The sequence below is a fragment of the Myripristis murdjan genome, chromosome 23 (assembly GCF_902150065.1).
Source record: "Myripristis murdjan chromosome 23, fMyrMur1.1, whole genome shotgun sequence".
In the NCBI taxonomy this organism is placed as follows: Eukaryota; Metazoa; Chordata; class Actinopteri; order Holocentriformes; family Holocentridae; genus Myripristis; species Myripristis murdjan.
Window position 1 is genome coordinate 24,030,685 of NC_044002.1, and position 26,100 is coordinate 24,056,784.

General features: G+C 42.4%; 1 protein-coding gene across 1 annotated transcript; it reads left to right on the plus strand.

Moving 5' to 3' along the window:
* The first annotated feature begins 4,813 nt into the window (after positions 1-4,813).
* mapk11 (mitogen-activated protein kinase 11) lies at positions 4,814-25,400 on the plus strand. Its single transcript, XM_030046150.1, has 12 exons — positions 4,814-5,035; positions 15,668-15,797; positions 15,940-15,998; positions 16,688-16,799; positions 17,250-17,279; positions 18,711-18,758; positions 18,850-18,964; positions 19,843-19,914; positions 20,371-20,450; positions 21,402-21,480; positions 22,758-22,931; positions 23,957-25,400. Exons 1-12 carry the CDS (start codon positions 4,923-4,925, stop codon positions 24,028-24,030), a joined length of 1,086 nt encoding a protein of 361 aa, XP_029902010.1. The 5' UTR covers positions 4,814-4,922; the 3' UTR covers positions 24,031-25,400.
* The last annotated feature ends 700 nt before the right edge of the window (positions 25,401-26,100 follow it).

Here is a 26,100-nt window from a genome sequence, read left to right on the forward strand (position 1 = left end):
GTTTATCTTATACCTTCTTAATAAATAAAAAAAAACTACTTTTATTTAAAAAAAAAATTTAAATCACATTTAACTACTGTTTAAAACTCAAAAATCACAAATCAGAAATTACTTAGACATCTCACATTTACAGACCCTGAAGTTTTTTGTTTCTTTCGTTCCTTTCTCCACATTGTTATTTGTTGTTCACTGTAAATCATTGTAATTTCTTTTTTGCTATTTTTATATTTAAGTGTATTTACAGCAACGTCTCTACTGAAAAATGTGTGTTGCCTTTATAATTCATGTACTTGACTTGACTTTGATATAATAAAAGCGAAAAAAAAAAACGTAAAGGCAATTAAAGCAAGGGAGACAGCGTGGCAAAGTGTCGGCGACAAACGTAATGCATAAGTCGTCCAAACATATATATATATTAGCCTATTTATATTATTATTATTTAGTCCATAAATATATAGGCTAAGCAGTTGTCAACCTACTAATCTCCAATGCTATAGGCCTATTATATGCGCTCTATCTATCACTCTATCTATCTGCAGTGCCGTGCAATGTCACGATTGCATGGCAATACCAATTAAATGTGTATTTCCATAATTATGAGAGACTGACAGTGACAATGATTATATCACATGAGCCATTGTGAAACAACTATGATTCATGGTCACACACTATTAGAATAATATAATTAAAATGATTATATCTTAATGCTTTTATTTTCATTTTATTTGAATGTAGTATAATTTGAAATTAGTCCATATACTAACAGGTGTTAAATTAACAAAGTCATTGGTTTACAATTGGAGTCATTAACTAATAGTAATCTCACAAAGTTGAACAACAGGGCACTGGATTAATTTAAACTTGACTTCTAGCCTGGTCCGGAGCAGGCTAAGGCTTAGGCTAAGTTTCCATGGTAATTAAGGTGGGATTACTTTCATGAAACCGAGTTCAGGCTAATTATAGCCAGGCTTACTGGCCAGGTTAATCTCACAAAATAATCCACCTTTCATGAAACCCATTAATCCCTAACCCTGGCTACATTAAGCCAGGATAGCTGCTAAATCCAGGCTTAAAGCCTAATCCACCTTTCGTGAAATAGGCCCCTGCATCGACATTTCCGTGTAAAAGTTTAACCCAAAACAACACCCGCTTTGCGCCCCAGGTTGTGAGGAAAACAAAAAACGTGTGAAGAAGCTCAGTGAGGCCGTTTCACAAAATAATAAGAAAAAAACGACCAATGAAACCCCTACAACGTGCGCGTCATGCGTTACCAAGGTGACATTAGGTGTGTGTGTGTGTGTCCCTGCTCCTGAGGCGTGACGGCCGTTGTGCGCTCAGATCAAGAACTCTCAGGTGGAAGAGCGGGACTGGGACACCAGAAACACTCAAACTTGAGGAAGTTGGGAGGAGAAAATCGAGGAGCGCTCTGATATTTCGCCGCTTCATTTAAAAGACATGAGCAAAATGGCACCAAATAAAGTTACCGAAGCAGGAACAGACACTAAACAAACAAATCAAATAAAAAAAATGTATTAGGCTTATAGAAGGGTTAAAAAAAAAGCCTGCAAAGATGAACCACTAGATGAAATCTGATAGCACGCACATCATTTCCCTGTCATAATCCTGCCGTTACGCACCAGCCCAACAACTTGGCACGCGGCACGGTGAGTGGTCTCAGCATCCAGAGGTTCAGATCACACTGAGCCTGCGCAGCCACACAACACCAACACCAACACCAACCTCGCCAAGCACAGCTGCGCGCACGGCGGTGACTCCGGCAAGTCACCAAACCATTACGCACACGCATTACGCACAAAATGCAGCAGCTGAGATTCGGGCCCATTTAAAACCCCACATTAAGAACACTATTTTGTCTTAGTGAATTTATTGGGAGCGCTATAATTTCCCTCAGAATAAATTATTAAATCCTCAGCTGTGTACACCCCCGCACCCCGATTCATGCGGTTGTACACTGTGTGTATCGATCATCAGCCTATCAGCAAGATATTATTTTTTTTTTCACTGAATAAATGTAGGAGCGCACTAAACCCTCAGAAAATAAAGCACATAATTGCACCTTTAGGGGTATAGAGTCCTGTACCCTCTAAGGTGCAGCTTTAGTAAGCTGGACATTAGGTACTTATTTGGCTCCATAGAGCATTCAGTTCCTGTATTATAACTACAGTACTGAATGGATACTTGTATTACTGTATTAGTTCTATTATTGTTGTATTATTTTTCATATCCACAAATCTACAAAACATATTGCGTTTCAAGGTGACTCAACCATAGCCTGCAAGTTAGCATCTACCTTAAATTAATACTTAATTACCTAATTTTTTCTTTTATTTAGGTATTTGTTTAGTTATTTATTGTATTTGAACGTAACAAACGCTGTTGTAGCTTAAAATTTAAAGGAAACGGTTCATGTACGTACCTTTTACTACTTTGGGAACATACACTACTCACAAAAAGTTAGGGATATTCGGGTGAAATTTCGGGATGAACCTAAAATGCATTATAACCTTTACAGGTGAACTTAATGTGACCTTCTGTAAACTTTTGAATGCACATGTCCAACTGTTCAGTGTTTCAGTACTTTTTGCACAAGTTGCTGTTCTCTAACAAGGAGTTTAACAGCAAAATTCACATCAGGTGTTTGATGCTCCAGCTCATCGAGGTCGTATCATTAGGGAACGGCTGCTGGAGACTGGGGTACCTCAGATGGAGTGGCCTGCACTTTCTCAGACCTGAATCCCATAGAAAACCTATGGGATCAGCTGAGTCGCCGTGTAGAGGCTCGGAGCTCTGTACCCCAGAACCTCAATGTCCTGAGGGCCGCCCTTCAAGAAGAGTGGGATGCCATGCCTCAGCAGACAATAAGTCGACTTGAGAACAGCATGAGACGTCGTTGTCAAGCTGTAATTGATGCTCAAGGGCACATGACAAGTTATTGACACTGACATTTTTTGTTCTGGTATATCCACCACTGTTGTTGGCTTTTGTTTCAAGAAATTGTTTGAGATGAGGAAATCACCAGTGTATGCTTCTACTTAAATGCCCTACTTTCATGATATAATATCACTGTAGCGTGAACTTTTTACATTTTCCATAAATTTCACCCAAAAGCCAAATATCCCTAACATTTGTGAGTAGTGTATATGGACGTTTTTGGCTCTGAAAAAGCTTCACACACACTCTCACACACGAGTCAGCAAGCAGTTCTAAATGTACTTGTGCAACATCCCATAGTAGTGAAAAGATCCTTGAATCAGAAATCTTTCTACACAATAGTGTTAAATTAACCTGTTGCTTAAGAAACTGCAGATTTCAGATATTTAAAAATAAAACCACCACGTTAATCTATCAACCACACAGTATCATGTTAGTGGGTGAGAGAGGCCTGAATTTGTGGAAGTTATTCATTTTTTACTTTGAGTTGTGCACATTTTGATGCAAACATCCACCACATTTTGAGGAATTTACACTTTAATCAATTTATTTTGTACATGTGCAGGTTATAGCAGTGCAGTGCTGATCAATTTTAGCATGCACAGAGAACCAAGCAGCAGCTTATCCATCATTTCAGAGGAGCGTGACACTGACCGGCTGTTGTTCTGTTTTTAACCAACATTAGACCAATGTGGCCTCAAAAATATTAAAATGTGCATTTACAAAAAGAAAAAACAGATTATCTCAACAGCAACAGCTGTTTCCAAAAACATGGACACAGACATGGAAATAAAAAATGTCCTCTGTAGTAAGACATTTCAGCCACTAGAGGGCGCTGAGTGTCTGCTCTCACTGCAAGGATTCTGCACCCAGTTTTTATCTGTTGCTGTTGTATTTTTAGGTGTGGCTTCGTGTTAGTTCCTAATATAACCCACATCTGGCCAAGTCTTTCTGTCCCTGTTTCTTTTTCTATTTTTTTTTTTTTTTTTTATTTTAATTAACTATGTCTTGTGTCTTTTTTTTTTTTATCATCTGTGCTAATCCTGAATTTCAATCTTTCCCCCTCTTACACACTGAAAAAAATATATAGCTGTTAATTTCAACAAAATACATCCAAATATCAATACCAAAAAATGATAATAATAATAATAAAATAAAAATACAAAATATGGTTTATGCACAACTGTAACCGCTTTTATGATTTTACAAAGATGAAGTGTTTAATTTATTTATATTTTCTATATTTATAACGGTGATAATGAAGATGATGATGAGGATGAGGATGAGGATGATGATTGGCAGTACTGACAGGCTTATTAATACCTTAATACAGCACAGACATCCAACCTGTAGAAGAAAAACTAAAGTCTTTAATAAATATTTTTGTCGTGACTTGCAGCAGCCCACATCTGTAACCCAGTCTTTTGTTACTGTTATATTTATGTGTTTATTCATTTTTTTTATTTACTAGAAATCACTACTATTACTGCGTTTAAACTTGCATTCCTTTTTAAAAATCTATTTATTTACTTGTATTATATTTTACTTTGTTATTCTTATCTGTGTATTTGTTTGTTTGATTTGCATGTGTAACAACTGTTATCTGTTGCCATTGTTATGTTACTGTCAGCGCTGATAACTATCACATACATGCCAGGAAGATTACTGAACTGAATATGAGAGCGAGAGAGAGAGAGAGAGAGAGAGAGAGAGAGAGAGAGAGAGAGAGAGAGAGAGAGAGAGATAGAGAGAGAGGCACAGTGGCCAGTCGGGTGTGCAGCAGCAGTGGCAGCTCTCCCTCTCTCTCTTTCTCCCTCTCTCTGTCTCTCTCTCTCTCTGTCTCTCTCTCGGCAGACGGCGGACCGCAGCTCCGGTCCCATCCACACCGCCTCCGTCCACTTCCATCTCCCCACTTTTTTTTTTTGATCTCCTAAAATTTTTTCGCCTGTTTATTTTGCCGGGTTGCAGAAATGTCCGCCCGGCCGGGATTTTACCGACAGGAGCTGAACAAGACGGTGTGGGAGGTTCCCGAGCGGTACCAGAACCTGACTCCGGTGGGCTCCGGGGCCTACGGCTCGGTGTGGTGAGTCTGACCGGCGGAGGGAGGCGGCAGGCAGGCCGGCAGGGAGGGGCGAGGCTGCGCTGCGTCCTGATTACACCGCGGTACAGTGAATGCATCACCGTGGCAATGCACGGAGGTGATGCATTCACCGTCTGCTTCAAAGTAATCTCCGTTATACTGGAGCTGCTCGTGCGACTGACCGAGCATTTCCGGCTGGCACTGTGTGTGTGTGTGTGTGTGTGTGTGTGTGTGTGTGTGTGTGTGTGTGTGTGTGTGTGTGTGTGTGTGTGTGTGTGTGTGTGATGCGACTATTGAAGGCGTTGTTTTGGTTCTGTAGTGGTGCAAGACTGCGTGCCTATAGGGTTAACCATGGAGAAAATAAAATGAAACAATGAAATAAAAAAATGAGCTAAATGCTTATTTATAGGACTTTTTGTGAGTAATTAAAAATAACATATACAGATATAGATGTACAGATAGACAGATAGATATAGATGTATAGACAGATAGATATAGGTAGGCTATAGCTATGTATTGGTGGTTGCTGGTGGACAGGACTTCAGAGAGCCAATAGGAGCCCTCGGAAAGGCAAGCCACAGCTCGGTTTTGTTTTTATTCTGCCTCAGGCGCTGCACGAAGCTTCTCTCACTGCTGCCTCTCTCCTCCTGAAAGCTCGTCGTCACAGGAATCCCCCGACTCTCACTGTCTCTGTGTTCACCTTCAGCTCAGACCGCTAAATAATGGGAGCATGTGGGAGCTCCTCTCTGCATGCAGTCCACTGGGAGCCTGGGGGGAGGATGCATGTCACATCTGGAGAGGGAAAACCCAGACAGCCCCGGCCCACTGAAGGAGAGACGCAAGCCTGCTGCGAAACTGTCTGGGGATGTGAAATAGCTGCACGCATCACAATGTGCCGAACACGCAGCTCCGTTTATATGTAAATACGACGACCATGTACAAATATCTGTGGGCCAACCGTTTGACTTCACATCCACCCACCTCCTTCTCTGTCTGTCAGACGTTTGCGATGCTGAATAGCGTTAATTTTGGACCAGCCTGTGTCTGACAGAGATCCGGTTGCCATGGCAAGGTGTCATGGTGATGAGCAGCACCAGCAGCCGATATTAATTAAGCTGTAAGCGCAGGCTGATGGCAGCTGGATGCCACAGAATATATTTCCCCCGTCCATGTGATTTCCCCCAGCGATGGGTCGGCTTTGTTTTCAAGACATGAAAAGGTTTGGAGAGCTGTTAAAGATGCACCGGCAAATTCTGCACGGTGGCGACCCCAAATGGCAGTGAGAGGCAATAGCTTGAGATAATCGCATTTTGAAGATACGATACGATATGATCCGCTTGTTCAAATGTGCAGATGGCCTCAAGGGTAGTTGTCAATCCACTCTTACCTGGGTGGCTTTGTTTTGTTTAAGGTGACCCTCCCCTCCTCCCCTGCAGTCATACTGACAGACGAGTGCTGCCATAGGACAACACTAACTCTGTTAAAGCACCAAACATTGCATTTACATACATACATTTACATTGCAGCAAAACATTTTGCAAATCATGTGGAGGTACTAGCGATTTCACAACATAGAATCTAAATCAAATTTCAAATTTTTGGTTGAAACAGCCACCTTACAATGTTCTCCTGTGGCTAACAAGGTTGTTAGCATTCGGAAACCACACAGCTGATTATTGGCTGTGGAAAGCAAAAAGTTTCCCCAGGGTCTGTTTTCCCTGGCGGAGGGAACGTTTCACCCCGCCCCATCTTCAAAAAGTCATCAAAAACACAACAAGTGCTGCTGCTTTTAGGAAAACTGATGTGCAGGACTTTACCATGGTGGTGGAATAGGCCAGCTGATGTGAGGAAAGTCTGAAGTCTCTGAAAGTTCATTTTCATATTGCTGTCGTTGGCTGTTCCTCTACCTGCTGATGTGTAATGCAGCGTGAACGAAAACATGTCAAAGTGTTGAAAGCCTTGACTTGTTCAGTCTATTTGGAATAAGCAGTTGTAATGCTGAACTAACCACAATTATTGAAGTAATGATGCATACATCTGTTGCTTTGGTGCATAACATTTGCTGGGTGTAGCTTCCCGTAGCCAAACTGCTAGCTTAAAGGAATAATCCAACATTTTGGGAAAATGCCCTTTTTCTGACTTACCCAGACTGAGACAAGATACACTGTGTAAATAAGACAGATTCAGAGCTGCGGTAGGGTTTATTTTTTCATTTTGACGGAGCGAGGCTAACGACTCCCATCGAAATCACCCCTATCCTGCCATGGGACGCATCTCTCTTATTCATCCATTCAGGCTTTTTATGAAAAACCCTTGCTTTCTGCAACTTTAATTGTTGCTCAGTAGCGGTAATGCAGAGGTTAACACAGATCATTTCTGTGCCCTGAGCCGGTTCCCTCAGCCTCGAGACAAATTTAAGTGCATATTTGTCCGAGCGTGACTCTGCTGGGGTTGAGGTTGGATTCCCATTGTGGACACACGTGCCAAAAGCGTGTATGCTCACTATAATGAGATCAAAGCAGCCATTCAACTGCACAAGAAGCTCGTCTGTGTCGGCAGAAATAATCAGAGATGTTCTCCCGAGCAATGTGGTATTCACAGCTGTTATTCATATGATCACTAACAGTCCAGCTGAAGTTTTACGAGAAAGAAAAACTCGTTCTCAAAGCCAGAAGTCAGATGACCAAGACTGAAACCTTTTAGCAATACCAGCAATGTTTCCCGTATGGCTCCTCAGCCCCGGCTGGTGCTTTTCCGAGTATTATAGACTGATTTTGAATTAGTAGGCAGTTCCTTTGAGCTGATAAACCAAAATTAATTTTATTCCGTTGTGATGCTATCAGTTCTGGGTCAGAAAATCCAACCATATGCCCCGAAAATCCCTCTGAGCTCTTTTCATTTAGTTTAGTTGCACGATGATGAAAGAAAAAACACAAAAGAGAAGGGAAGTGTTGAAAAGATTGAGAAGACACAACAACAAAAAGACAACAAAATGCTAATTTTCCCAGCTAAGACAAAATGTTATAAAGTCCCTGGATCATCGTTAGAATACGGTGCTTGATAACAGATTAGTATTCGGGGTCTCAGTAGTATTTCCATATAAATGAACGTTTGTTTTGCTGCTTTCCACTACAAACCGCTGTTTGAACATCCAGTTCATGAAGCTTTTCCATCGTCTCCTCTAAGCACTCGGTGTCTGGTAGCCCTTTGCTGCTGCACAGGAAGTGATGCGTTTTACATTTCCAGCTCGATGGAAATAAACAGACGAAGAAGAACTGGGTAGATTCAGGGGCTCTGTGGATCCTCAAAATGTCTTAAAACATCTTTTAGGTTTTGATATTTACGGTCTAGGAATGTCCTAAATGACTGAAAATGTAGGCGGGGTGGCATTAAATTTGATCTGTCCAAAACCTGATCTGTTTGTAGGCAGGTAGTGTAGATTGGTAGCTTATTAGGTAGCGATACACCTTGTGTGGCTGTGAACATGTTTACCAGCTTTGAGGGCAAGAACACGACACAGGTTATTCACCAAAGGGTAAATGCAAATTCACTGAGAAGTGGTTGGAGGATGACAGATGTCATGAGCAGCGATTCGAATGAGGCACAATGTGAACTTTGTCGAAAAACATTCAAACTTGGGACAATAGGTTGTAAAGATCAAGAAATGTCATGGTATTTACTGTAGTCTAGTTTGTCCATTTCTTTTGCCGCAGGGATAGTATCTGTTTTTCCCTTTAAATGTCCTAAATAGGTTTAAAAAATAATTAAACTTGTACTTAAAAATGCGCGGATACCCTGTAATTTGCATAAACAGCGATGGCCTCCACAGCTTAACAGGATATATTTTCTTTTCTTGGCCTTCCATCCATCCGTTTGAGCATTTCCCACCCACAAAAAAATGCAATTTCAAAAATGAATCTCAAAAAACGCCAGCCTGGCGTGTGTTTCCATGAGGACGGAGAAAACAGAGATTTCTGTTAACGATGACGAAAGATTGTCGTGTCTTGTTCCGTGCTCTTCGGTTGTGGATAGAGGGGTAACATGGTGTTTTCGATTTACCCAGCATAGCGTGGACATGGCTTTAATCCCCATCAACAGGAAAACCTAAGACCCACCCACCCAGTTTGTCTGACAGGTGATCTCTGGGAAGTGCAGCAGTGAACACTTGGCAACAAAAATGGAGAGTAAATCCAAGCGGAAGAATCTTGCCAACCATTTCAAGCTTTGCGAAAGCTGTACGAAACTTGAGGGCAATGATGCACGAAAGAATGAGTTAGTCCTTTAATAATATTATGTAGGTTCAAATCCACCCTGCTGAAGTGTCTTTGAGCAAGACGGTCAGCACCTACCAGCTCCAGCACTAGATTTTTATTAGCTTGTGCTTCAGTATAGAGGTTTTGGTGTCCCATGATGATCCACATGCTGTTTCAAAAACTTCAATTCTGTGGAGAAACTCAGAATAAAAATGGCATGAAAATTTGAAGATATAGAAATATCAGTCGGTTTGATTCATTATATGTAACAGCTGCGTGTTACCTGGAGAATTAGGAAGTATTCTGAGAAATCAGCGCAGAGGAAACAACCTTAGTGTTCCTGTTTTCAGGGAATGAATCAATCAAGCATTTGTGCACTCACCCGTACGTCAGAAACTGGCATAACGTCAAAAAACAGATGCTCGGACTTCCACTAAATCTGGTGGCAAGGTTGTTTATGGTCCAAGGAAGACGTAGCTAACTTTTCACAGCCCTTTGCCGAAGGGGCGTGGCGGTGGGCGGGGCATACCACAAAAATTCAAAAAGCTTCCCAACAGATTAGTGAAACCCGGCAAATTTCTGACACAAGGTTTATCTTTGGCAAAGGTACAACATATGAAATTCTCACAGAAATTGGGCCACGTACAAGTTCCTCACAGGCCACGCCCACTTAAAAAAAATTTCTCCAAAGGCAGTCATGTGGGGTGTCCTCTGACTCGGTGTGTAGCTGCCGACAAGTTGGTTGGACACACGACCACGCCCACTTCTTGTTGTGCTCATTATTACAGATTCTGGACCAGAGATATTTCATTCATTTGTTTCTTTATCTGTTCATCTCAGACCATGTTAAGTGACTGAAAAACTCTCAATGAACAATATATATGTATTTTTTTACATCCAGCTGTCTCACATGGTACTGATCAGAATGTGTGTGTGTGTGTGTGTGTGCTCACTTGTTCTTAAGCGATACCCTGTGGCTGAAAGTGGACAAAAGGCAGTGAGAGATTACGAGTCACTTCAATTAGACAACAGATTAAGTTTGCCTCTTTGGACTGCAGATTATCAGCCGTGAGGTTTCTCTTCAGGTGAGACAGCAAATCGCATCACAGCTGAAGTGATAAAATATCTCTACAAGTCATTAACAGACTTTCTTGAGTCACACACACACACACCCACACACAGAGAACCCCTGCATTGTTAATGTTGACCCTCACCCATTGTCACTGACTTTCTCATGGCAAGTTTTGATTAACAAACGGCTGGGGGATGGGTTGGGGGATTTAGGGTTTTTGTGTGTGTGTGTGTGTGTGTGTGTGTGTGTGTGTGGCGGGGGGGGGTAGGGTCTGCCTCTGGAGATACATAGTAAAACAGCTCTCATTATTTATCCCAAATGCCTCCTCGTTCTGCCTGCAAAGCCTCTTGGGATTATAGCCTCAGGTCAAGGATCCGACACATAATGTATTGTAGCTGGAGCTATAAAGCCCCCCACCCGACTCCCCCCGCTGCATCATGGGAGAAAAAGAAGCCAAGAAGAAAGACACAGAGAGAGTTTAGAGAGAGAGTGTAGCTTTTAAGGATTTTTACTATCAAAGGACAGTTTCAGTGATTTGGCGTTTTCCAGCCCTTTAATGTCAAAGGGAAATCCCAGCCTATAACACATTACGAATTAATGTTTGTCGTTTTGGTGGCATTTTCTAGTTTTAGGATTTCCAAATACAATGCACATACAGAGCATTTGCAACTACAATGGAGGTTGACGGGTGAAAAAAGTGAGATTATCCTTAAGTGACGTCACTGGATTCACTTTTGGCCGTTTAGCTTCCAAATTTATAAAAAAAAAAAATAAAAAAAAAAATAGCTAACTGAAGTATACCTATGGGCATTTTTTCTTAAATTGATGTGCATTTCATTGACTTAAAGAGCACCTTGCATATTCCTGGAGTTACCTGCCTCATACCTGTGAGCACCTGTTAGTGCTTTTGGCCCCGTCTTCAACAAAAAAATCAGCATCCAAAACAAAATGGCAGAAGAAATGCAACTGAAAAGTGAGGTTAAAGTGATGATTTGGGCTCGTACCCACACAGCGATGTTTTCTCGGTCATACGAGTGTAATAGATCCTCCGAGTCTGACCTGTCAGCTCCTCCCCTGTGGCGAGAACGAGCGCTTCACTGGGTCCAAAATGAATGAAGTAGCTCTGGACCGGCAAACAGCCCCATTATGAGCTGAAAAATTGTTTTGAAGGATGAACAGCAACACACGTTTGTTTGCGATCCAATATCCTCGCTCTTTTGCAGGCCTCTTGCTCGCTGTCTGGCGGAACTACTTTGTTTCGGTATCACGACGCCTCAGCTCCCCTGTGACATCTAAATGAAGTCACAGTGAGGCAAATGTTTGAAAAAAAAAAAAGTTAATTAGTGCTGGATCTTCCTCTACCTCCAGCGGTGTGTGTGTGGATCACTGCGCTAGGTGGAAGGATACATGTGTTAATCGGTTACACTTCTATCCATCTAACTTCACCTGAAATCGCTCATTTGTTAAAAAAACATTCCAAGGTGTGTATTTCCAATCCACATGATCCACTGTGTAAATCAGACCGCTTCTAAGTTGCTGTAAGGTTTATATTTTCACTTTGACGGAGCCAGGCTAACGACTCCCATAGACTTCAAGTCTTTATGCTAAGCTAACATGAAATGCTACCCATAGAAACTGAACCACAGGATGCACAGTGGTGGAAATGGTGTCCAATGTCTGGTCTCAGTCTGGGGAACCAATGATGTAAAACAGCGGATGAATGCAGGAACTCGAGGCTCTCTCAGTGTCCGTCAACATGATTATCGAGACACTCAGAGCAGGAATAGACGCAGACTCTCAAGAGAGACAGAGCAGCATTTTGAATACAAAGCTCCTTCACAGATTTAACATGAGACTCCTGTTGAATTTTGATATTTCATGAGACAAAAAGTTCAGCAGAGCGGCGCCGTCAGAGGCTTTTGTCTTTGCAAAGTCAAATCCGCTCTCATTTTTTTCTTTTTTCTTTTTTCCTTTTTTTTTTTTTGTTGCATATTCCAGCCTGCAAGCGCTAACTCGCATGAATATTCTCTTTCCGCTTCTGTTCCCTGAGATGAAACTGGGGCGATTTTGAAGCAGCTGCGATTGAATATCATGGGAGACGGCGCGCATCAAGATGATCGATGCCGGTTTCATCTGATCTCAGGACTGCAGCAGAAGAAACACACACAGGATCTGTAGTCCCATGAATAAAATTTCCTGCCTGTGCTGGGCTGCTAATTGCAAATTGCGTGTTGAATTCTGATTGGCTGCTGCCCTCCGTGATTGGCCAGATCGCTGTTATCACATGACTGCAGAGCAATTTACAAGCTGCATGCAGGTTGTAGTAATTGAGTGTGTGTGTGTGTGTGTGTGTGTGTGTGTGTGTGTGTGCGCGCGGTGCTAAATGCGTGAAATTGGACGCTGCGTTATCATGCGAGTCATGAGCAGAAAAGACAACAACACGCTGGAGGAGAGGCGGATGGTTCTGCTCTCTGTTCTTCCAGCTGCTGGACGTTGCCACCTGAAATCCATCACTGCAATATTTTAAAAAATCAAAAACGATTGTTAGCAGGAAAAATGTGTTATTTGTGATGTTTAATGTGTTTATTTAACGTGCACGCCAGCAGCAGTTCTTTAAAATGATCTGATCAGCTTGTTTGTTGATTGGCTGGATGCTTAGCTGTTTCTATTTCTCTGTTTTATCTGTTTTTTGTTTTTTTTTATAAGGATGGATATCTCATTCTGTGACAAAAGGTTTCCACTTGAATTAAACACAATGAATGATTTTGTTATTCAGATGGGAAAATGAAAAGCACTGGCTCATTAGCACCTGATGATGATGAGGATGATCTCCCTCAGTGGATAAACTGTGTGCTTCCTCCTTTGATTCCTCTCTGGAGCTGAATCACCTCACGCTGGGTGTTTGCCACCCCTCCCCCCGTCTCTCTCTCCTCCACTGCCTCCTCTTCCTCAAACCGGACGTGCATTAAGATGAAAAAAAAAAAATCAGAGACAACAGGAGAGGAGGGAAATCGATGCCTCGGCCGACCGGGAGAGGCAGAGCCTTGTATGGCAGCCGGCGGGGAGGGAGGTATGCGAGGCGGCCCGGGCCTGGCTCCTGTCAGCCTGGCTGCAGCCTGGCAGGAGCATGTGGACGGGCAGCAGGTGCTCTGGACACACACACACACAAAAAAAAAAAAAAACACACGGATGCACTTTTCCATGCAAGCACGACGCAGGCCAGCTTTCCCGTTGCATCGCATGTCTCGGGTCTCTGTGGAGGGACACGGCGGCGTCACCGCACGGTGGTAAAAATAGAAGGCAGGTAACAGAAGATGCTGCTCGGTGCATCGGACGCTTCGGTGCAACAGCGCGATCAGGGCGTTCACGTGGCCGTGTGGCTGGCAGCGTTCTCCATTATGAGGGAAAAATGGGGCCTAAAACACACGGCGCACGCTGTTCCTGCTCAAGTCGTGCTTGTGAGGGTCGCTTGCAAATACAACAAGAGTGACCCGGCTCTCGTTGCAAGGTTATTACAGTAAACAAAAACTAAATGCAAAATTAAAACTAGGTGTACATGAAACATTTTAGTCAACGGAAATAAAAATAAAACCTAGACTTTAGAAAGGAGAAAACTATCTGAAATGATAATTGTGTGCTTACAAAACTAACTAAACTAAACTAAAAATCTACTTTTTGTGGCTGCAGCGTGTGCTTGAGCCGACCCTGCAAACTGAAGCCATGTGGTTCCTTTATAAATATAAGAGCATAATAAAGATGAGTCGAAGAAAAGGTCGTTTTTTTCTCGTAAATTTGTGACTTTATAATCTCAGAAATTGAGTTTTTTTGTCTTAAATTTCCAACTTTAATCTCGTTTTCTTTTTCTCCCTCTCTACCGTGACTCTAGATGCCGTTGTAAACATCAAATAAGGAACAACTCCCTTAACAAAAACAAAAAAAAAAGGAAACTTTAACGTGGAGAAAAATAGGAAGGAACCTCAGGGAAAGCAACCGAGAGGGAATCGAGGACAAGTTACAGATTATAACATCGAAGCAGGATGACAAAATTATTTCTAAGACGTTTAAGGACCGTGATAAGACCCTGAGCCACGCGACCGGCCATCACCATGGAAACCTGGCAAAACACACTTGATGGGAGAAGAGATAGCAATCACACACACACATTAGTGGTGTGTGTGTGTGTGTGTGTGTGTGTGTGTGTGTGTGTGTGTGTGTGTGTGTGTGAATGAGTGCTAAGCGGATGTGAGGCTGGATATTTCCCTCTGCTAGTCAAACGCTGTGCAGGAGTGGTACGGCTCCTTTCGGCACCCAGACGCTCTCTTCCCCCTCCTCCCTCGACTCGGAAAATCCACTTCCTCCCGCCGCCGTGTTTCGCTTCTCACTTCTCGCATTGCTCAAGCACTTCTTCTTCTTCTTCTTCTTCTTCTTCCTGTCGGTCTCGCTCTGTCTCGCTCTCTGATGGCTGTATTATTGAGAGCGTTCAAAAGCCTGAAAAGACATCGACACAACAAAGGTGGCGGCGGCGGCAGCGGCGGAGGAGACGGCAGGGCTCGGTGTTCGCAGCGTGGAATGATTTACATTTCAAAAGCGGCAAATGAAATAAAACATTGCGCTTTTACAGAATGTGCCTTCCTCATCCCCTGTCTCGAGCAGAAATTCAGCTTGACCCTATTCATCCGGATGAATTTGAAATTCATACACTCCTCTCTCTCTCTCTCTCTCTCTCTCTCTCTCCATATTTCAATTCAAATCCCCAAACAAGCTTCAGCAGCTGGAAGACGATAACAGCTACCAAGCAATAATCAAGCACGGGAACATCATTAAAAACAATCAAAATGAGTGCTGAAACAATTAAATTGGCCAATTAGTCGCTCGCCTAATTAGCCCAGTCGATCATAATTTTGATAATGCACGGATTTGATAACAGTTTTAGTGATTTATGGGGTAAAAATGCCAAACAACTGCTGGTTTCAGCTTCACCAGGACTTCTTCTCTCGGGTCATGTCAATACAAATTTAATACTTTGGAGTTTCTTGGCTGCTGATCAGAAAAAGGAAGCAATTTGAGGACTTTGCAAACTTCCCATGAGCACTCAGCATTATGTTTCACACATTATACACTAAATGATTAATATAATTGAAAAAATAACCCAGAGGTTCATGGATGATGAAACTAATCGCCAGTTGCCGGGCTTATGAAAATAGGAGAGTAAGGGATACAGGGCAGTGGTGATGCTCATATTCATTCAGACATGTTTTAAATATTTAATTCTCTCTCTCTCTGTCTGTCTCTCTCTCTCTCTCTCCTCAGCTCGGCCTACGATGTGCGGCTGCGGCAGAAGGTTGCGGTGAAGAAGCTCTCCAGGCCTTTCCAGTCTCTGATCCACAGCCGCCGCTCGTACCGGGAACTCAGGCTGCTCAAGCACATGAAACACGAGAACGTTAGTGTGTCTTCTTCTTTTTTTTTTTTTTTTTTTTGGTTTTGGTTTATTTATACGAGCCTGAGCCAGACGGGCGGGCGCAGCTCTGTGCTCGGCTGCGGCTCTCATCGATCTCCTGCTCTTCCTGTCTGTGTCGTTGCAGGTGATTGGACTGCTGGATGTCTTCACGCCCGCCGCCACGTTAGAGGACTTCAATGAAGTGTAACTCTCTCTCTCTATACATTGAGCACTGCGGCACGCCCGGTTAGGGCTCGGGTTTGGGCACGCCAGTGATGTAATTTTTGTCCCTGAGGTGTAAAATTTTGCACAGATGTAGTTGACATAATGTGAAACGTGTGTGGTGATTTCCACATGACTGTCATTGAGCATCGCCTAGTTATTGCTATTCAAATATGATTTACCGAAGAAGAAACCCAAAGATAACACTTCATAATAACCATCATTAATAAATAGTACATTGATAGTTAATTCAGCTTTAGTTAATAGTGATTTTACAGGTAACAATGAAATGATAATTTGTAATGTTTACTTATTAGAAAGTAAACTACTTATTAACTGCTTATTGTTGCACAGATTATAACATTTTATTTACTGTATTATTTGTTAATGATTACCTAATGATAACTGGCATATCATTTTGGCCTTACAGTTCTTTCATGATAAATGTTTTCATTTAGGTATGCCAGAATCAGCAAAATTTTAAAAAACATGGTTTTAAGGGGTTAAACTCTTCCCCCACAATGTGACGACGCTGTCCTCTGAGAGCTGTGTGTGGTGGCGAGATCAGGTCTGGGGTGGGGGATGACATAGATATAGAGGCAGTTGCCATGGTAACGTGTCCACAAGTGTCTCCGACTGAACCCCGACCTCCTGCTCTTCCTCTTTCCCAGCTACCTGGTGACCAACCTGATGGGCGCAGACCTCAACAACATCGTCAAATTTCAGCGGCTGTCCGACGAACACGTGCAGTTCCTCATTTACCAGCTGCTCCGCGGCCTCAAGGTCGCTTACCATCACACTTCACTTATTTATACTTATTTATCTTGCACTTGTGTACCGAACACAACAGAGTTCATTGCAAAAACAATCAAACAAGTCATTTAGTCTTATTATCAGTGTTCAAATCTGGTTTTTCTTCAAACAAGATAAAAAAAAATCTGCTAGTGAGATGAGATAATCCCACTTGTCTCCAGAATTTTCTTGAATCAAGTGTCATTTTCCTCATCCTAGTGGGCTGATCTGCCATATTCTGCCTTGTTCCAGCACATTTATGCTTTATACAAGATTTGACCACTGAAGATGAGACTAAATGACTTGTTAAGATGGAGATTTTTTTGAAGAGCAGACAAAGAGTCTCACTTCAGACTGGGACTAATGCTGAAATGCCCTGCTGACCTCCGTCTCCTTTGTGTCTTCTCTCATTCCTCCCCCATCCCACCGGCGGCTCAACAGTACATCCATTCAGCCGGACTGATCCACAGAGTGAGTGGCGCCTCTTACTTTCTCTTTGCATCTCCTCCTTTCATTTTAAATATTCTTCACTTGAGATAATACAGCAGCATTTGCAACTGGAGCCCAGCCGAAAACTGGATTTTTTGAGAGTGATATTAGAAATCCATATTTGGAAATAAAAAGCCTCTGATAGCAATATATTGGATATTTCCATGATGGCGTATTAGTGCCATTGTAAGGAGAAAAAAATACAGAGCTTGGGGGAGAAAAAACTCACAAATTTGTGTGGAAAATAGATAATTCTGAGATTATAAAGTCTCAGAAAACAACTCTGAAATGTGTTACAAATACATAATATTCTGGATATGAGCCCAGAATCACAATCTTGTCATCAGCATCTGGACTTTGGAGAGACATTTCCGTGACTTTGGCCGATTCAGAAGAAAACAATCTTGTGATTCTGGGCTAAAATCAGCAGGAATTCCTTGTTACTAAATCCCGTTGCAAAGTAGAATTTGATGAGGCCGTCAGTGAGCAGCGGCAGAGTCAACATGTGGAGCCTTGGCCAAAAAAAATGTACAACTACCTCACTGACTGTCCAATCATTTGTTAAGGAACATTATTATAAAGTGTTACAGGTAATTTAATGTTTTAAATGAGAGCCTGAATATATAAACTGAGTGTGTAAATGTAAAAGATGGGCTCTAAGATCAAATAAAATGTCTTATCTGAAAGCAGTAAATCAAATCAGAGCAGGACAAGCTAAATTTAGGTGTCAGGGTGCCAACAGTAAGAGAAGAGTCATCAGCATAGAGACTAATAGCCTTTTCTGGGTAAAAGCAAAATCTATTTTTCCTGGGAGGAAGTGGTGTTTTTCACGGTGCGGTAGTTGCTTCCAGGTTGTTTCTGATTGGTGCCTTTGAGCTTCATCTGTATGAGTTTGCTTTTTGCACAACAGGGCTGAAGTATTAATTGAAATATTAATCAAAATTGCAATGTGGCCATGTGCAATCTCCAAATTGCAGGAGCTCTAATTTTTTTGATGAAGATAAAATGTGACAAAAAAATTGTAGTAAAATGAAATATTATGGTGCTACAGACTTTTTTTTTTTTTTTTTGCCAAACATTTGTTTGGCACACACCATAGCAAAAAAACACACCATGATTATTTTAAAAGGTTTTTGAGTGAAACTGAAAATTATAATGCAAAAATGATCATCTCTACTAAAATCGTCCATTGTACCGCAATCATAGTATCTGTAAGATCAATCGCAATATGATTTCTTTTACTCGATCTTTCAGTCCTGGTGTACAATACATGGCTAACATGACAGTGTGCGACCAAAAGGGAATGACAAGTACAAGTCCATCGCTTTGTGCTGTTTTATATTCAGATCCATCTTGTTGTTTGTTTCTGTCCTCTTCATCCTGCTCATGTTTCTCCCTCCTCATCTTCTCCAGGACCTCAAGCCCAGTAACGTGGCCGTGAACGAGGACTGTGAGCTCAGGGTAAGACACAGCCCCCGATTCAAACACACAAACACACAAACACACACATACACACACCGTCTCATTGCCAACCTGCGGGTGTGTCCGGCAGATCCTGGACTTCGGTCTGGCCCGGCAGACGGACGACGAGATGACAGGATACGTGGCGACTCGCTGGTACCGAGCGCCCGAGATCATGCTGAACTGGATGCACTACAACCAGAACGGTGAGCACTCACACTCACAACAAATATATTTACAAAAATAAAAACACAAACAAATAAATGAAAACACAAATCAAACCCCCATCAAAATCAGAACTGATGAGATTAGATGAGATGAGATTAGATTAGATTAAAGTAGATTACATCAGACTAGAGTAATTTAGATTAGACTAGAGTAGTTTATATTAGATAATCTTAGATCAGATTATAGAGTAGATAAGATTATTACTATTAGAGTAGTTCAGGTCAGATTAGATTAGATTAGATTAGATAAAATTAGATTAGATCTCAGTAGAATAAATTAGATTACATTAGAGTAGATTATAGTAGATTGGATTAAATTATAGTAGATTCGAATAGATTAGATTAGAATAGAGCAGAGTAGAGTAATTTAGATTAGATTGCAGCAGTAGATTATAGTAGACTAGATTAGATTAAATTAGAGTAGTTTAGGTTAAATTACAGAAGATTAGATTAGAGCATAAGGTAGAGTGGATTTGATTGGGCAAAGTGTATCACCAGTATAATTCTAATTAATAAATAAATAAATATCAAAAGAAAAGTGGTTAATTTAAAACTGAGCAGCAGTAAAATCATGCATTATTCAGCAAAGATTTAAAATTTTATTCAAGTAGCCGGAGGCCAGATCAGAGCTCTTCTGCAGGAGAAGGTTTTAAAGTGACTCATGGCTTCTGTTAGTCATAAAAATGACTCAGGCAGAGCAATAACCCAAAATGAGTTTTTTTTCTTTTCTTTTCATACCAGAAATCTTTTTGCAAAAGAAGGCGGCTGTATTTATTATTCCTTTTTAAATCATGGGTATCTTGTTTGGGGAGGAAGTTCTCGATGTATTGCTGTAATTTCTGGTGTTTGTGTTGCAGTTGATATCTGGTCGGTGGGATGCATCATGGGAGAGCTGCTGAAGGGAAAAGTCCTCTTTCCCGGCAATGACTGTATCCTTCATCTGCACGGAGTGATATATGGATGTGGAGAGAGTCCGCTGCACTTTATAGCCTCTTTTTTTCCCCTTACCAGCCAACTCGCATTACCTCTAAAAGCTCGGTGGACGCACAGCAGAGCTCTCATGGATTTGCATTACAATCCCAGGCCTTTCTGAAGGGGAGGCGCATCAGCAGAGAGAGACAGGGATGAATGGGAAAGCTCACAAAAGACCGAATTATCTAGGTTGTGGCTCTCTATGTCTAAAGGCAGAGCTAAAACGAATTTGATTTACTGATCTTTTGCGTGCCGTGGGACCGAGCTGACATTCAGCAGCGCTCAGCGAGTCAAGAGTTTCTGTCTCTTTCCGTCGGCCGCGGTCCCTTGTGACGAAGTCGTTTAATGAGTGAAACCTTGCAAGCTGATGGCTTTTCCAAACCTTTGACGGCCCTTAACCCCCCCGTCTTAAGATATCGACCAGCTGAAAAGAATCATGGAGGTGGTTGGGACTCCCACACCCGAGCTCCTGCAGAAGATTTCCTCCGAACATGTGAGAAAGAAAAGAGGGTGGATGAAAAAAGAAGTGATGTTTAGTTAAAGGAAGAATGCAACATTTAAGGCAAAATTCCCCTTTTTCCTGACTTCCCCAGACTGAGACAAGATGTTCGATACCAATTTCACCTCTGTACGTCCAGTGGTTCCTATGGGTAGCATTTTGTGTTAGCTTAGCATAAAGACTTGAAGTCTATGGGAGTCATTAGCCTAGTCTGTCAAAGTGGAAAAAAATAAACCTCACAGGAGTAGTGAATGTGTATTTCAACTCCACATGATCCGTTGTGTAGATGAGTCAGCTACAGCATTGCGGTGAGGTTTATTTTTTTCTGTTTGACAGAGCCAGGCTAATGACTCCTATAGGCTTCAAGTCTTTATGCTAAGCTAACACAAAATACTACCCATAGGAACCGAACCACAGAGGTGAAAAAGGTATTGAACATCTTGTCTCAGTCTGGGGAAGTCGGGAAAAGGGGATCTCAAGGAAACTGAATCAGGTCAACTGGACTTAGTTATATGTCTAGAAGACGTCTCATCCCTAATCCAAGTGGCTTCATGAACAGCATGAACTGATGAAGCCACTTGGATAAGGAGCAAAACGTCTTCTAGACATATAACCAAGTCCAGTTGACCTAATTCCTTGAGATGCCTATGACCTGGACGAATGAGAATATATGCAGACATATATCGGGAAAAGAGGATTTTGCCCCCAAAAAACTGGAGCATTCCTTTAAATGAGAAGAAACACCAAGCAAACCCTGCAGCACTGCCACCAAATGAAGCATGCAGACCATTCAAATGTTGTGATTGATTAGGCATTTGACTGACACTGCCGATGAGTGAATAGCCAATATGCAGGCGGCAGAGTGATTGATCACTTTATTGACTAACTATTTAACACCCACTGTGTCACACGTCATTACCTGCACGTCGCTCTCTCTGTCCGCAGGCTCAGAAGTACATCCAGTCTCTGCCCTTCATGCCTCAGCAGGACCTGGAAAAGATCTTCAGAGGAGCAAATCCACTGGGTGGGTGACGCTTCGCAGATGGGACGATCAATTTCTGCAACTCGGTTAAAAAGCTTTCAGGAGCCTGAGAGCTCCAGACGCTCTGTCCATGTAGCAGGATGCTGTTTCATTCATACAGACAGATGAAGAACGCAGACCCGGAATAAACGTAAAAAAAGAAAAAGAGAAATCCATCTTAACAAGTCATTTATTATCACCTGAGAAGGGCTAGAAACTGGCATGTCACTCACTGACTTACTGATTTGTAGGGTTTTTTTTTTTTCCAGAAACAAGACAGAAGCTAAACATTAGCATGGCCCTGTGATTTCTGCACTGTAGGAAAACACATAATCCTGGAATTTGGTAATGAAAATGGAATCATCTGTAAAACGCAAAATATTGTAGAATTTGTCAAAATGTGGATGCAGTTGATGAAAATCAGGGTTTCCCCTTCTATTATCAGCGCCGCTATAGCAAGAAGAGCTTATCACTTCAACAAAGTTTCATAACTATTGACAAAACTAGTGCAGTGTTGTATTATTAATTAACTGATGTTCATTAAATTTTGTATATTTTATTATTAAATTGTTGAAAATTTATCCATTGACCACATAATTAGACAATTTGAAAACACAGAATTCAGAAAAAATAAAATGGAAATCATGGAATTTGGGAACAAATGAAATGGATCTGCAGAAATTTAAATGGATTTCCCAGGACCCTGCATGGTGCCCAGCAAGCCCCAGCTGTTCTGGAATATTGTGGAAACAAGTGGGATTATCTGATGCCTCTGACAGATTTTTGTCACTTGTTTGGAGAAAAACTAGAGGAGCCGGGGCTGTAATGGCCCGACCCCGTCCCGAAAGCTTATCTGTCGCCACTAAGGAGCTCCACTGTCATATTTCTGAAAAAAGTCAGTAAGTCAGTGAGTGACAGACCAGATTCTAGGCCTTACGTCCTAACAGGAGACTAGTATCATGATTTAAACATAGAATATGAGGCTAAATGACTTGACTACTGCCAACAGTGTAACCGTAGTAACACCATATATAACCTATAGTGAAATGCCTGTTCTTGAATATTTTTTACTTCCCAAGATGTTCGAATTCCACCTTCACCTTCTTGACATCTTAGCTTTTGTATTCAGCTGGCTTTTTCACCACGTTGAAATCTCCTGAACATTTCAACCCTGGCTTTTTTTCTTGGTTGTCGTTAAACTGAGCCAATTAACCAAATTTTCTACCTCCAAGAAATGTTTGTACTATTAAACGTCCATGTCCCATCTGCCCCCTGTGCAGCGGTGGACCTGCTGAAGCGGATGCTGGTGCTGGACTGTGACGGCAGGATCTCGGCCAGCGAGGCCCTCTCTCACCCGTACTTCTCCCAGTACCACGACCCCGACGACGAGCCCGAGGCGCCGCCGTACGACCAAACCCTGGAGAGCAAAGACCGCACGCTGGAGGAGTGGAAGGGTGAGGACGGGGGACGGGGCTGGACTTTAATTTAACCCGACTCCACTTGATTTGATTTCAAAATGAGAAAAAAAACATGAATGAGAGAGACACTTGTTTCCTCTGTGAAAGACAAAAATCACAGCGACTTGACGTTCACATCAGAGCGAGATCACAGGACGCTCATGCAGCTCTGGGTGAAGTGTCGTAATCCTGGCCACTTCTCAGTTTGATCCCAGGTTAATACTCTCACTTCCTTTTTTTAAAAACAGTTTTATCAGGGCAGTTTTGAGGGTTTGCAGAGGAGCAGTTTCCACATAACACAGGCCAGCAGGACTGGAAGCTTGCTCTCATGTCGCAAGAATTCACTGCTAAAAAAAAATCGTCAAATTCAGTCTCATCTCAGTTCAATCCATTTCACAAATCGCTTAGCGCAGGAAGTGGGATTATCTCATCTCACTGGCAGATTTTTTTTTACCTTGTTTGCAGAAAAACAAGATTTGAACCCTGAAAATGAGACTGAACGACTTGTTAACATGCAGATTGTATTTTCTGCAGTGCGTTGACGACACACCACAGTCATCTGGGCTTGAAGATATCCAGACGTGTCATTTATAACGTTACACACATGATTAAGGTCCAGTTGCTCAACAGGGAGTTTTCTGGTTTGTGAAACTCCTCAGAGGTCGTGTCGGTCATAAGTAGAGCTTTTGATAAATGTCTGATTTTTTTGGTGTGGGCGGTGTATCGTCTGTCCTCCCTTGGAGTGAAAACCTGCACGGTGCATGAATCGACCCTCCTGGTTTAGCCTGTGTAGAGTTGCATGGTTGAGTTTACATGGTTGTTCATTGTCAGCCGAGCTCACTGACAACTATTTGCCAGCTGAGTCCAAACAGGCCTCACTTCAACCAACCTTCTGCACCTTTAAGGGGAGGAGTTGTGTTTTTGCACCTTCAAAAGAAAGTGCACTTCTCCTCCCGTGTCATCTTTGTCAATTCTCCTAAAATAACGTCTTCTTTTCCTTTCTGCTCCATGCATGCGAACAGAGTTGGTGTTTGAGGAGGTGAACAGCTTCAAAGCGCCGGTGAGCAAGACGGACAGCCTGCAGGTGGAGCAGTAAGGCTGCGTCGGCTCCGCCCCGCCGTCCACCCGGAGACGGACCGCGAGGGTGCAGGACAGGACCCGAGAGGAAAACCGAAAATTTCACCGAAGACAGCTCTGCATTCCCTGGGCGTGACGCCTTTCCCCACCCACCCGGCTCGGTGTGACTGTGTGCGTTTGTGTGGTCGCCCGTCATGGGTTTCTCAGAGCGACGGGGGCGGGGCGGTCAGCCGGGGGGCGGGTCAGGCGCACACGTCACCAATTACAGGGAGCGTTTTAGCACCGGTCAGAGGGAGCTCTCCGGCCCAGAAAGTTGCTCCCTCTCGTGTCTCTGCTCAGCCCGGACGGGGAAACTAACGGAGGAAGCGATCCTGCCTCGGCCAGGTCAGGGAAGGCCGAGCAGGTGAGGGTTCACGGGACGGAGCAACTTTCCAGGACTGAGCAGTGTTTACAGACTCTGACGGAGGCGTAGCGAGGGCGAACGAGAGAGAAAAACGCACACTAGGACTTCCAAAGCTGTAGTATAAACACAGTCTGGTCCCTCGTCCTCATGACAGATGCCATAAGCAGTCACTACTGGAGCTTTTTTTTATATATATACATAGATATAAACCTCATGTTTAAAGAGCTGCAGCAACACCACGCCATGTCACTATTTAGCAAAACAGCTTAGCGTACTTAGCCTGCATACTACTGCATGATTTTCTGTGCATCCTATCACACAGCATATTATCAATACCGCATTACAGACTGCTTACTGCATCTGCCATGGAGGAGTAACGCCAGCTTTATCTCTAGGGGCTCAAAGCGAGGCGTTGCCAAGAGTTTATTTGTGACCACGTTTCAACTTGTTTTATCTTTATTATTTAGGTAAAGAAAAAAAAAATAGAGAGAGAAATACAAACAAAAACATGTCGTTCTTCCTCGGATGAAAATCGTCCTCATCTGCTTGCAAAATAGTAAATGCCAGTTGTGCTATTATTTAGCAGGATCATCAACGTATGCCAAAGCTGCGGCAGAGTCCCAGTCTGCTAAACGTCTGTGCTTGCAGTGTGACCGAGCCGCTCGTGTCTCTGCTGTCTGTCGGCATCGCTCGCCTCTGACAACCTGTTGGCTTTGGCGGCGGTCCAGCAGGTTCCACCGCTCCGCCGCGTAACCCGAAGCCTCCGCTCGTGTTTACACTAATTATGATAATGGATGTTTTGTCAATTGTCAGGAACGACTCCCAGAAAGTGTTTTGACCCGCTGAAAAGCGATGTGTTATACGGCGGGTGGCTTCGTCCAAGCAACCTGATCGCACCCACGTCCCACCATGCTGATGATGTCCTTAACCCTCTGAAACCTGAGCAAAGTCACTGGATTTCTTTAAAAAACAATGACAAATTAGCAAAAAATGACCCAAAATTTTGCAAGAAATTAGTAAAGATTTACTAAAAAATAACAAGAAAAACCCCGCCCCCCACCCCCCCCCCCAAAAAAATGCTTAAAAAATTACAAAAAACTATCACAAACATTATCACAAAACTGAAAAAATGGCTAATTGGCAAGAAATGACCCCAAAAATTTGCAAAAAATGACTAAAGATGCACTAAAAAAATGATCGGAAAATTAGAAAAAATTACAAAAAAAAAAAAAAAAAAACCTAGAATAATAGCACTTAAAAAAATAGCAAAAAAAAAGAAAAGAAAATTATTTGCGATTATTATAACTATATATTTTAAAATAAATTGTAAGGGTTTTTCCACGAAAATACTCCCAAAAATTAAAAAAAGAAAAAGAAAACATGTCACCTTCGTGGGTGAAATAAAAACCCACGAGCTCCTGGGTTTCAGAGGGTTAAAGAACAGCTAGCTGGGTTTGGCCGCTTGTGGCTCATAAATGATGTTAATCTCTCCCGTTTCTATAAATTATTATTCTTACATGGACAAAACTGATCTATCCAGACAGAGCACAAGCAGCGGCGGCCGTCGAATAAAAGCCTTGAGGATGTTGTCCGTCGCTCGGCTGCACCTCGTCTCCCTGCAGCAGCACACAGCGCCCTCTGGAGGCTCTTCTAGAAATTAAAGCAGACAGCATGAGCTCAGTGGCT

Coding starts and splice junctions, on each gene's coding strand:
- mapk11 (XM_030046150.1), top strand. CDS start 4,923: ATGTCCGCCCGGCCGGGATTTTACCGACAGGAGCTGAACAAGACGGTG. Junction 17,280..18,710: donor CAGCCGGACTGATCCACAGA/GTGAGTGGCGCC, acceptor CATCTTCTCCAG/GACCTCAAGCCCAGTAACGT. Junction 18,965..19,842: donor GATGCACTACAACCAGAACG/GTGAGCACTCAC, acceptor TTTGTGTTGCAG/TTGATATCTGGTCGGTGGGA.